The 13515-nt window shown below is 37.0% G+C and overlaps 3 protein-coding genes across 3 annotated transcripts; all 3 read left to right on the top strand.

Moving 5' to 3' along the window:
* Positions 1-498: 498 nt before the first annotated feature.
* Positions 499-1866, top strand: LOC133844500 (uncharacterized). Its single transcript, XM_062278523.1, has 2 exons — positions 499-1175; positions 1233-1866. Exons 1-2 carry the CDS (start codon positions 748-750, stop codon positions 1663-1665), a joined length of 861 nt encoding a protein of 286 aa, XP_062134507.1. The 5' UTR covers positions 499-747; the 3' UTR covers positions 1666-1866.
* Positions 1867-7219: 5353 nt separating this feature from the next.
* Positions 7220-8518, top strand: LOC133844501 (cuticle protein 8). The gene is made up of 3 exons (XM_062278524.1): positions 7220-7368; positions 7461-7689; positions 7880-8518. Exons 1-3 carry the CDS (start codon positions 7363-7365, stop codon positions 8050-8052), a joined length of 408 nt encoding a protein of 135 aa, XP_062134508.1. The 5' UTR covers positions 7220-7362; the 3' UTR covers positions 8053-8518.
* A 1210-nt stretch (positions 8519-9728) lies between these two features.
* On the top strand, positions 9729-12269 carry LOC133842283 (uncharacterized). The gene is made up of 3 exons (XM_062275323.1): positions 9729-9873; positions 11055-11199; positions 11254-12269. Exons 1-3 carry the CDS (start codon positions 9829-9831, stop codon positions 12057-12059), a joined length of 996 nt encoding a protein of 331 aa, XP_062131307.1. The 5' UTR covers positions 9729-9828; the 3' UTR covers positions 12060-12269.
* Positions 12270-13515: the final 1246 nt, after the last annotated feature.

The raw sequence follows: 13515 nt of genomic DNA, 5'->3' as shown, positions 1-13515 counted from the left end.
TTCAAGGCTGCTTAAAAAAAAAACTGTGTGTGTGTGTGTTTGGCAATTCAATTGCAGAGGTGAAGGGGAGGCATTGAAACTTGGCAATAAACTTGGCGAGTGAGTTGAAAGCGTTAATTAAAAAGAAAATATACGCGACCCAAATTGTCATTCGTTTTGCTAATAGAAAATGTTAAATTTATTTGCCATATTTCCTCATCTTCAATGGCAAACACCTTAATTAATATTTCACTTGGCATTTGATTGATTTGTGATGTCACTTGTGTGTTTGCATTGTGCAAATGAAAATGTTGCGCTTTTGCAGTTTTAGGAAATGTGCAATTTGATGCACACCGCAGAGACGCTCTTGGCCAGTTCCAGTTGGATGCGGTGACCATTGAAGCACATAATTTGCGGAAATATGCAAAACTCAATTTTGTTTGTGGCTGTGTTTAAAACATAAAAAAACCTTTCCCTGGGATTGAGTCGCCTTTTGCTATAAATACGACAGAAGTGCCACATTTCACGCTTAGTAAAAATTACAATTCCAGAGAGAAAAACGCGAAACGCTAAAGGATTACAATCAAAGGCGGAGAGGCAATCAGTCAGCCAAACATTCAGCTATTCAATTAGTCAGAGAGTTCGTCTGTCTTTCAGTCTGTCAGGCAGTCAGTTAGTCAGTCATTAAATCCATCAGTCAGCGAGTCATTCAGTCAGTCAGTCAGCCACGCACAAACATTGAAATTCAATCAAAATTCATCAAACGCAATGAAGAAGCGACTACAACGCATAACTGGCCACGCAGCTGGAACACCAAAGACGACAACACTTGCCACTTGTTTGTGCTTCCGTGTTACGACGACGACGCCAACAACAGCTACAGCAACAACAACAACGAGGAGGAGGAGCGGAGCAACAACATTGAATGCGGCACGCGTTAAAGTGTTGAGCATCATCATCTTCTCGACATTCGCTGGCTGCTCGGCCATTGGCTATTCCTATTCACGATTCGAGGGTCCGGTGGTGGGGCCAGAGCAGCTGGTTCAAGTGCCCGACGCCTATGGCGGTGGCACGCACTCCGATTATGTGGCACGGCCCGAATACAGCTTTGCCTATGGCGTCGAAGATGGTCAGACGCGTTTGCTGCAGAATCGCAAAGAGACGCGCAACGGCGATACCGTCAAAGGTGTTTACAGGTAGGTAGGAATACATATAGAGAGTTGTTGTTGTTGTCATGCATTTAATAAACGCAGCGTAGTCGATCCTGATGGCACCCTGCGTGTGGTCAAATACACAGCTGACGATGCCAACGGTTTCCAGGCTGAGGTAATCACCAATGGCATTGGACGTTTGCATGGCCATGGCAACGGCGCCGCAGCTGTCGATGAGCAAGTGGAGCATGAGCAATCCAACGAGGTGCAGCCACAGGCAGCAGACGATGAGGAATATGATGGCGAGGAGGAAGAAGAAGGTGAGCAGCATGAAGAAGAGACGCCGCAACAGGGGAAAGGACAGTACAAAGTGCATGAAGACCACGACGAAGGAGAGGGCGAAGAAGGTGAAGAAGGCGACGAAGAGGAAGGCGGTGGCGATCATGAGGAGTACGAGGGCAGCAGCGAAGAAGGTTACGAGGATGCAAAACCACAGCGCGAAGAAGAAGAATCAGACAGTAGCGAAGAATATTAAAGCAAAGCAAAATTACCCCAAAGTGCTAAAGTGATCTATGTGATATACCAAAACAAAAAAAACATGCTGTCAATGTGGTATATAAATTCTGGTATTTTATGGTATTTTTTAATGAATATACATAAAGCATGATTTATGTAAGCTCACAAACTACTCGCCTACTCTATATGAAAATCTAAAGCAAAAGCTAATTGAAATATCTATACGTTGAAATGGTTTTTCTTTTTCTTATTTTTTTATTTTGTGGTTTTTGCGTAATCCCGCAGCATGTGCGTTGCAGTTGCTGCTACTCCGACGTTGCGTTCGTTCGGAATCAATCAGGCGCAGCAGCAATTGGCAATTGCCTCAACCAGGCATCGACTTTGTTGCAAAGTCGCAAAGCAGAGAAGAAAAAAAAAACAAAAACAACTATATCTGTATCTCTTTCTGCGGCTGCTCCACTTGGCCAGCTGACTGTCTGGCTGTCTGTCTCTCTGCCTGCAATTTCGTCACTCGCTTAATTCATACGCGCAAATGCGCAAAATCGCATTAAATGTGCGAAAATCAAAACGATGCCAGACGAAAGTGGATCAAACTCTGGCGATGCGGTAATGATGCCGAAATCGAAGCAAACTCAAAAACCAGATCAACTGCAGGCGCTGCAGGCGCCAAAGGAGGTGTCGTAGTATAGAAAGAGAGAGAGTGCGAGAAAGATAGCAAATGCAGATAAAGATAGCGATAGCGTGACCAAATTCAGTTAGTAATCTCACAATTGGGTTGCCAGCCAACTCTTTGGCATTTGGCTGGGCTTCATTTCAGCCTAATTGACAAGTCTTTCGATTTCAACTTGTCGGATATACTATACATAGATTTCGACTCGGCAATCTCACTAATAGCATCCCCAGAGTGGACGGCAAAATGCATTTGCTGCATTGCCGCAATGTGCAATGTGCAGAAGATTTATGGCGTGCCGCTTAGAATTGACCGACCAGCTCCAAATGTGGACAGCATGCGTCGCTGCGTTGTTGGCCACAAACGTGCAAGAATGTCGCAGCGCAAAATGTTTTAATTAGCCAGCGATGCGATGCCATAACCATGATCAACTCACACTCCAAAACACACACAAATCGAATAATAAACAAATCAACAACAATTGCAAATAGCGAGATGTTGAAATGTTTTGATCATTTACATTTTATTATGATTTGTTTAAAATTTATTATTAACGTTATTTTATCAATAAAATAAATTCCACTTATTATTGCCAACTACGAGGTAAGATATGCAACTTTGCAAATAAATATGGATTGATATTTAAATAATTTAAGCTTCATTTTAATTTCAAATTTGATAATAAAAAAAATGCATTTTCTGAAACATTTTGAACACTTCTTTTTGTTAATTTAAGTAATTTAAATTGCAAAATAAAGTATATAAATAAATACAAACTTGTAAATTACATTTTAAACAATTTTACTATTAATATCTTCTCCTATAGGATTTACTTTTTATCTCCAGATAAATTGAAAATAAAATTAAAAAATTAAAAAAAATCAATAGTTGCTCTCGGATGTCTTAAAAATAAAGACAGGTACAAATAACAGCAAAAAGCAATTAAATTTACAATTTAAACTGATTATAGTTGAATTTGTGCAATTTACTTAAATGTGGTATTAAATACAGATCTAATTATCAATATATTGTATGTTATTACATTTTGCAAACATTATACTCTTCAAATAAAACTATATATATACAAAGGTGCATTTTTAATAATACTCTTATTATCATTACTCCAATGATATGAAAACTTGAGTCCCAAATTTACAATACAATTAAATGTTTGTCTTAATGTTGCGTTTTAAATTAAATAATTTAAATTTTCCAATTTTGTTTGTATACATTGGGTCTGCTTTGACTTTCCCAAGCTGTTGCAACTCGACGCGAGAGCATTTGACCATGTCACACAACGTTGCGTATGAGTAACAAATTGTTTGCATTGCTCGCAGGGTTTAATATTACAGTTAGGAAATGAAATGTAGACAAACTTCCTAAAGATTAAAAGCTATCCCGCTGCTTATAACGGATGTTGTGAGGTAATCAGCAGGAGCAAATTTGAAGCGGAAATGGCAAGTTACGCATACGCAGCGTGGTGCGACGGTGGTTAAATTGTTTTTAACTTGACTTGAATTACATTTGGGCAGCGACTTAACTGTAGTGGGCTGATGCATGAGGCCTTTCTAAAATTGACCATTTGGGGGCATAAATCAATGTCAAAGCTTAACTGACAAGTCATTAAAATCAATTGCAAAGTGCGTTTAAATGTTCAAGAGAACCGCCACAAAAAAGCACACAAATACAAAACTTGAGTGGAGGCACAACAAAGGCTTTGTCCAAATATTTGCATGCGTTGCATAAATCAAGATTAAAAAAACTTTGTTCTACTTATTGAGCCGGAGTTTGTTTTGCAGTTGCCGAGTTGCAGATTGCTTTGTCGATTTGCGCGATTTGCGATTTGCGATCTGTGATTTCGATTGCAATTTGATGCATGGCGTGGCTGCATTTTTGTGACATGCGTCGACAGTTGTACAGGTGCCTTGAGAGGCAACAGCAACATTGCAACAACGAACGAGTACAACAATCTCAGCAACGACAGCAATTAACGCAGTCATCGAAGTCGCCCCCACACACAAGCACTGCATACAGCATATTTACAATGGCTCTCAAACTGTGTGCCGCATAAGTTGCGCAATCATCGAATGTTGTTGTTGTTGTTGTTGTTGTTGCTGTGTTCGACAAAGACAAAGCGTGTTCCACTCCACTCCAGCACAGCAAGAGCAACAGCCACTGCTGACCAACTAACCAAGTTAAACTGCAAAAGGCTCAACACAAAACTCCGTTTGCTGCAACTTCAGCTTCAGCTTCATCGTCGTCGTCGTCGACGTTTGTTGCACTGTCAAATCGGCCAAAGTGCGATCGCGATCGTGACGTGGCCAACTTGTTTGCCAGTTGTTGTTGTTGTTGCTGTTGCTTTGGTTGCTCTGGCAAATGTTTGCATTTTCTTAGCCCACAATTGTTTCAAACAGTTTTTCTTGGTTTTGTTTTTCGGCAAATGTGTCGCCTTTAAAGTCATTTTATGTAAGTCGATTCTGTTTTCCCAGCCCGCAAAAAAAAAAATGATCTTTTGAGTATCTTTGCACCTTTATTTGTTATTGTTGTTCACCACCGCTCGACAACCAATAACAAAAGCAAACAAACAACACTTTTTTCCCATCGTTTTCAACTCCTAGGCCAGGCCACATGTGTTTGGCCGGCCATTTTTGAGTGTGCTCTTTTGCCTACAAGATATAATAATAATTTTCTGATATGTCATGCAAAAGAACATTTTTGTTGTTATTGCTATTGTTGCCGTTGCTTTTCTTAATGTTGTTGTTGTTGTTGCTGTTGCTGTTTTGCTGTTGGCGTGGGCGTTGCAAGAAATTTACAGTCAACGTGTTCAAAATTTGACATGTTGGGCATGGAAAATTTAACGCCCCATGTGGCCACAAATTGGGCAAGCGATCATTGTTTTTATTTTTGTTTTTGGGTTCTGGGGAATGGTGTGTCAGGAGGGTCACAATGATTGATGCACAGATTAAAACTAAATGTGCTGGCAACATTGTAATTATTTTGCGTCAAATTAGAAACACCAACGCAGCTTTAGAGTAGGATGTCAAAGAGGACAATAGCTTGTAGTTGGTTAATAGCTTGTAGTTAATTAGTCAACCATATAACTTTTTATATAATAAGACATACTAAAACAAATTTAAATTGTTTGATATATTTCATAGTCTATTAAATATATGAATTATCTTTTTGAAATTTAAAACTAATGGTCAATAATTTATTAGCATATTTTATTAGACATTTTACCTTAACTTACCAATACTATCTATAAACAATTTTTGCAAACGCCAAGTACTTTCTTATAGAGAAAAGAAAAAAATTAAGTTTAAAGATTAATAAATATATCACATTAAATGATTTATTACTCATATTACATTATTTTATATTTGCCCACAATTAATTTGTAATTAAAACAAAATAACCAAGCACAAACCCATTTCTGTTAAAAATAAATCAAATTAGATCTAATTAAAGACAAATTATTAGACACTTTATAGATACTGAGCAACACTGCGTAAGATTTAATTTAATTTATAATCAAAAGAAAAACTTACCGAGTTAAAAAAATAAAATAAAATACCGAGTAAAAAAAAAAAAATAAAATGAACAACCTTATTACAAAACAAGTAAGAAAGTTATAGTCGAGTGTGCTCATAAATGATAGTGCTTACAGAACACTGTTAATTAAGTAATATTATCAGATCGATAAAAAAAATATATATATTTAGGAAAAAATTAAAGAAGTTAAATTAAATTAAAATGAATTGCTTTAAAAGCTATCATATATTTACTGAGCAACAAAGCATAAGTCATAAAAAATTACACATTTAAGTTTGGCATAAAAAAAAAAAAATAAATATTTCTGCCATAAAAGTCTTCAACCAATTAATATAGCTTTATAACAGCCATAAGAGTTTAGTTCAATTATACTTTATTTTATTATTATAACACTTTAAAACTACGCAAAGATTTTGAATTATATTTTAAGCTCGGCGTGATTTATGTATAATATTTTAATATTTGTGCTTGGCTGGCAAACTGTTGCAACTTGCACACGAAAAATGCCATAAATATTTTAATAAACAATTTTTTACGGCTCTCATGGCAATAGATTGGAAACTGTCAAATGCAGCAAGACAAAATTTTGATTGAAAAACGAGCGGCGTTTGAAATGCGTCGCAACAACAAACATGATAATAATAACAACAACAACAACAAGAGTCGATAGCAAATTTGCCAACATCGAAATTCCATAAACACACACACAAAAGTTCTGTGACAAAAATGCCGTTAAACAAATTGCGTCAATGTTTGCTGCAGCAGTTTGCTAGAGTAATTATAACGCCACCCGTCGACTGTCACAAATATGGTAATAATATTTTTCGATTTCAACTTTCGAGCCTATTAATGCTGGCTCATAATTACCGCAGTCGATCAATAAATAAACAGCTCAGCTTAACAACAAAAAACAACGAATCTAAGTCGAATGCAAAGTGTCACTTTCAATTGCTACGTTATCTGTCCTTAAGAGTTGCACACACAAAACTGCCGAAATACAAATATCCAAGTCACAACGCAACTTAGCAACGCCTTCTTAACTTTGCCAGCCCAACAACAAATGCCGCACCCAGCAACAGCAACAGCAGCAGCAGCCACATGCAGCAGCAACAGCAACAGCAGCAACCATCTCAACCGGCACATGCGTGGTCTCTATGAGTCTATGAGTCTCTAGCTCTGCGTCTGCATCTCTCTCCCCCTCTGCAGCTGCTGCAACTCGAACTCAACTCGAGTTGCTGTCGTCGTCGTTGCTGCCGTTGGCAGCAGCAGCAGCGTCGTCGTCGCCTTCATCGTCGTGCCTGCGCGTATATAAATACTTTTGGTCATCGTTGCAGACATCAGTTCAGCTTACGATTTCGTGCTATAAACGGTCCTCCCAAGCGTCACAGTTTGTCGTGTGCCAATTTGTTCAATTGTTCAATTTTCAATTCAACGAAATCCTTTCGTCCTTTTTCTCGCGTCGTGTGTTTATCACTGTGCTCAATTTTTGCAAACATGAAGGTATGCAAAACAAAACCAAAAAAATAAAATAAAACAAGATATAGTGCACTTTGCAACAAGGACTTATTCTTTGCCTCTATGCTTCTATACAGTACTTTGTTGCCATCGCTCTGCTGTTCGCTGCCGCCCAGGCTGTGCCCATTGAGCTGGGTCACTATGCCCCATCGCTGGTGCAGGTGCATCATGCACCAGTGCTCGCCCATGCTGTGCATGCGGAGCCTGTGGCCTATCCCAAATACTCCTTCAACTATGGCATCAAGGATCCCCACACCGGTGACATCAAGTCTCAGGCTGAGGAGCGTGATGGTGATGTTGTGAAGGGTAAGTTACGGCACAAGAGAAACAAAAGACTTAGGCAACGAACTTGCTTAGAAAAGACTTAGGCAACAAACTTCTCGTGACATTAAGCAATCAATAACTTTATTGCTTGCCCAAAAGACTTGTGCAACATAAACTTTGCATAAGCGACAAACCGAGCAACAAAAGACTTAATCTTATTATCATCCCATAGGCCAATACTCGCTGGTCGAGCCCGATGGCTCTGTGCGCACCGTTGACTACACCGCCGATGACCACAATGGCTTCAATGCCGTCGTCCACAAGACCGCGCCCAAGATCATCGCCCATGCACCAGTTGTGCACGCCCCCGTCCTCGCTCACGCCCCTCTGCTGCATCATTATTAAATCGCGTTGAGATTGCCCCCGAGTCATAAAGGTGCTCTCTCACAACAATCAAACAACCAGAAGAAGAACAAACATGAATTTCAAACAAATGCAATATAGGAATAACAGGCAGATAAGACATTGATCCATTGAAAAGAAATCGTTAAACAAAATGCATGTACATTTTTTTGTAAGTAAGTAAAATTTAGCTAAGAAAGTTTTAGTAGAACACGGGCACCATTAGTGGGTGCCCGGCACCCGGCTGATCTGGCATGGCATGGACGAAGGAAATACGAACAAAACAACAAAAACAAAAATCGAAAAAAACGCTAAACACAAAAGTAACATATCAATGGCATGGCATAAGCAATGACTTGATCTTGATCATAGTTGATGTGGATAATGATGATGAAGAAGGTGAACGATAATCAATGCTAAAGCGTAAGCTGAACTAAGGAAGAATCAAGTAATTACCCGAGCACAAAACTGTTCCACGATTTGTTGAGCCCAGAGCAAAAGGCATCGCTAAGAACTTTAACCCTATTCCAATACTCTCTCTCTTTCTGCTCTACCTCTGCAAAGTTTCAATTTTATTTGCTCAACTTTTGTAATATATATTTATGCAACTCTCTAAGCTAGCGGTGCCAATAAACTGTGCCCCAGCCCAAGAACAGCTTCGCTGCAAGAAAATCGGAAGCATTTTGTGCCATTTTGGTTGGCGCACAGTTTGGCAAGCATTGGGCAAGCAACAAATCAAAGCGATCACAAAACTGTGGAACGCATCGGAGGACCGTTTCAATTACGCTTTCAAGCATTTTATCGTGAACTATTCTCAGTCAGACAAAGTCACTCAACTGTTTCACTCACTCTCTAACTATCTCTCTGTGTTCTCTCTCAACACACACAAACACATCAACTGTCACACTCATTGATTCACACTCAACTGACATATAATACTCTATATTATATTACGATCTATCTCACTCGAACTTGAACTTCAAAACTCAAACTCTTTCTCAGTCTGACACTTTTGTATCTAGTTTCATTTTTGCATTTAGAGTATTCTTCACAATTTGTGTGTATTGTATATTTATATAAACAATTATGCCGCTTAATTATAATATCAAAATATATTATGTATATAAATGTTAATGAAAAACCACAAAAAAAAACAACTTGTCTCTGTAAAAAACAACAAGAAAATGTAAAAACAAAACACACTCTCACATGTCTCTCACACTCATAAGTTCATTGAGTAATTTTTTTAGAAATTCTTTATAAACATTTGTGAAAAGCAAAATGCACGACAACGAAAACAACAGCAAACGAAATGCAATGCAGAATGTTATTATCGAATTATGAAAAATGTATTAATAATAATAATAATAAAAAATTACAAAAAAATGAATAAAAATCAATTGAAAAAAAGTTATATGTATAGTTTTTTTTCGAGCTCACCCAAAAGTCATTCTCAGCTCTAGCAAAGGTCGCGCTGTTTAACAAACTCACAGAATAATTGTTTATTATCGATTATTGTGAGCTCACCAATTATTCCAATTTGTATGAGCTTGCTGAATTTTGAGAGGCACGAAAGTGAAATATCATTTAGCATGCTGACGTTGTATTTCTAATTGGAATTCTCTGGCAGCTCAATTATGTTTTTCTTCGACTGGAACTCAGCTTACTCTCCAGTTCGATTTTACTATTGAAAGTGCGCGGAAGTTCCCGGTTAAAGCAAATTATAGATAAGCATATTACAGAGAGACAAATGTGCTTGGCGGCTCATTAAAATTCAGCATGGAAACATTATCAAACAATCGCATATTTCGGCAATGCTTGGTTGTAAGTGCGTGGATGAAGATTTGATATGAGAGGCGGTTTAATTGATTTATGAATAAGATTAAAGAACATTTTGGTTACTCAAGCTAATGTTTCGAAAAGTGTACCCATAAACAATGTATTTATAAATATGATAAAATAATTCATATTTTAATCTAACTTATGCATACGAATAATTCAATGAACATATAAAAATTCCAAGTTATAAACAAATATAATTTGATGAGAAACTAAAAACATATGTTTTATAATTGTAACTCTGACTATTATAACATAACTTAAATGTTGAATCTGATTCTTGTATATTAAATTCAATTCAATTCATATTGACAGTATAATTGAAAATCAGTATATTAAGGCACAAAAAAGAATCATAAACATTTCTGGGTCAGTCTTTAGTCTAACTTAAGTATTAATATATTTTGTGTACATTCAAATAATAAAATTGGAAATTAATTTGAATTGCAAACAAGTAATATAAGATAAAAAACAACTGCAAAAGTTTTAAAGAAATAATTAATTCGTACTAACAATATTAGATAACACAAATAAATAGCTTTATACCATATTAACATGACTCTTGCTCAGCTGAAGAAACTACGAGGCTCATCTTTGTCATTACAGTTTATCACTCGCAGCTGTGCCGTATTTAGAGTCAACTCAACTACGAAAGCTTAATTTATTTCAATCTCCAAATTAAATAATAGGCCTTTTTTCTTATTATTGCCATACATTTATTTAAAAATAAAATCTATTTTTACATTTTTATAGCACTAAATTAAATACTTATTCAACTTGTTTAAGCTAAAAAGAAAACGGTCGAAGTCTACTTTTTTTCAAAGTTGAACTTAGTTTAATGCAAATCTTAAAGCTGATTTAAGTTCGCTTTTCCATTAAATCTCTGAATTAATGCCTAACTAAAAGCTTATTAACTTATTCACTAACTAAAATGTTTTTTTTTTAAGTTTTTCAAGTTAAAAGGTAAAATCAAGCTTTTACTTTGAAATAAACTGAAGTTTAGTCAGTTTTCCTTTTAACTTGAAAAAAGCATTAAAAAGCATTTAAGTTTTAAACTAATTACAAAATTTAAAGCTTGTAAATACATATCAAAGCTCCAACAGGAAATAGACTTTAGTCTAGTTAATTTACCTAAAAGTATGCAACAACTTATTTTATTTTTACAGCTGATGCAATTGCTGTTGATCACAAAAGTATACGACGTGTTGGCCACACCACTGCGCACTGAAAGTGCAACATACTCGAAGACAGCGGCCACAAATCGAAGCGAATCAAGCAAAACGAGCAACTATTTTCTGCATCAGCCTTACGGTAGGCCAAGAAATATGTAGAGAAATAATTCCAATAAATACTTACTTTAAATAGGTCCCAATACGTATGCCTTTGGCTATCAGGTGGAAGATGCACATACGGGCAACGTGCAGTTCAGAGATGAGCGTCGCTATTTGAATGGCAGCATCGTGGGCAGCTTTGGATACGTGCGACCTGATGCTCACATTCAAGTGACACGTTACAGAGCCGACGCTGATGGCGGCTACTTGGCGCACTCGCAAAGCTATGCACCGGGGGAGCAGCAAGTGGACACCATTTGGCCCACGAAGCTGCCTGATTTGCTGAGAGATCAACATAAAATGCAGCCAGCAAACAATGTGAGTTGGGATGCCAAGCAACATTTGAATGTGAGCGTGGACGAGGTGGAAGATGATGTCGCAGAGAAACTGAAACAACAGCATGGTCTTGACTTGTTTCACATTGATGTGGCGCAGGATGTGCTCCAGCCCGCAGTCTTAGATATAGTCAATGGCAAGACCCCGCTGAAGCAGCAGCCAAATGGCAGTTTAGCCTTTGAGACGCTTCAGAAAGTGGTGCCCAACGAGCTGCCGCTTGTGCCATTCGAATTGCCAGTCGAAGAACTGTTAACAAGGGCAACAACGACAACGACAACAGCCACAACTGAGTCATCGGTCGAGCTTAGCAAGTATGATAAAGCCAAGAGCAATAATGCTGAAAAGGCACCACAAATAACAGAGACCGATTCGAGTGAACTATTGCCGCCCAGGCCATTGGTCAATAACGTTAGCAACAGCTCGAATTGGTACAAGCAAATCATTGAAGCAAATCGTCGTGAATTCCTTGAGCATTTACCAAATTTGAATAAAGTAAATGTTTGAAGAAACACAAGTAAGAAAGCTACAATCGAGTGTACACGACTGTGAAATACCCTCTGCCTATTTTCAATAAAAAATATACAGAAGATTATATTTGGTATTTTAAAATACCATTAAGTTAAACATATACCATACCAATAAAACCAAAACAGTGCCGTATTATCCTAAAAAATACCAAAATATACAAACATGTAATGAAAACCATATTTAGTATTTCAAATATAATTACGTTCAAATTATACCATAATACCAGCAAAAAAGTGCGGTATTATTGTAGAAATATACCGAAAAATACAAAATTATACTGAAGACTATGTTTGGTATATGAATATACAATTACGTGTAAAATATACCATACCAACTAGACCAAAAAAGTTCCGTATTAAGGATACCTAAGGATATATTTGGAATATCAATATACTATTGCGCTTAAATATATACAATACCTATAAAAACAAAAAAAGGCGGTTTTTTTTTAAAAATACAAAATACTGTATTTGATATATCAATATAAAATTGTATTTAAAATATACCATAGACTATGAAATATATCATATTGTCAATCAAAACAACTGAGACCCGAAAACATCAGACTTTTTTCCATATAAAATTATATTTTCAATAACTTCTACAATTGTTAACTGTTGTTCAAGGATATAAAATATTGTATTTATTATTGTATATATCATCAAGTCCATAATACCCTTCTACCCTATTGATAGCGGGTATAAAAACTTAAGAGGCACACTCAAAATAATGCACATTCAACGAGAATCACAAGTGGTCCCACTGTACCCCGCCCCACTGTACAGCAGCAGCGTACTAAACATAGTAGTAGCTGTGCCGACACGCCCCTCCTCAAAAGAAAAACAAAAAAACAAGCACAAAGTCTAATAAATATTAGGTAAGCAAATCGCGCCGGCAAAAAGATCTTTCACTTTTCATCATCGGTAAAAGTCGGCGACTTATGAGTAATCATTTTCGACTACAATTTTTTTTTGCATAAGTCTTTACTTAAAGAATTCCAAATAAAACGCAATCGATAAATGGCTTCATTTTCTCAGTGTGTGTGTTTATCTTCCGGGTCTCAAATTGGAGCAAACCGCAGAAAAGCCTTTCAGATTATTCAACAAATTGCCGCCTTTTGAAGCTGAGCACCACAATTTTATGGGTTAAATGTGGGTGACAAACTGGTTGCAAAGTTACTATGAGATTGCCAAAAGACGTTTCAAATTTGCATTAGTATCATCAGGAAGACAACAAATCGTACACTCTTTCTCTATCTCAATTGCTTTATCACAAACTCTTTGGTTGTAAATGCGTTAAACGGAAGGAAATGTATTGCATTTGGATTTTTCGCACTCGTTTTTTTTCTTTTTGCTGCAATTGCCTCATGCATATTTAAGCTGCTTTATTATTCCATTCCCACTTTAATTTGTATCACGCACGCTTTTGGCCC

This window comes from Drosophila sulfurigaster, chromosome 3 (genome assembly GCF_023558435.1).
Source record: "Drosophila sulfurigaster albostrigata strain 15112-1811.04 chromosome 3, ASM2355843v2, whole genome shotgun sequence".
Taxonomy (NCBI): Eukaryota; Metazoa; Arthropoda; class Insecta; order Diptera; family Drosophilidae; genus Drosophila; species Drosophila sulfurigaster.
This window is presented reverse-complemented; position numbering and strand designations above follow the sequence as displayed.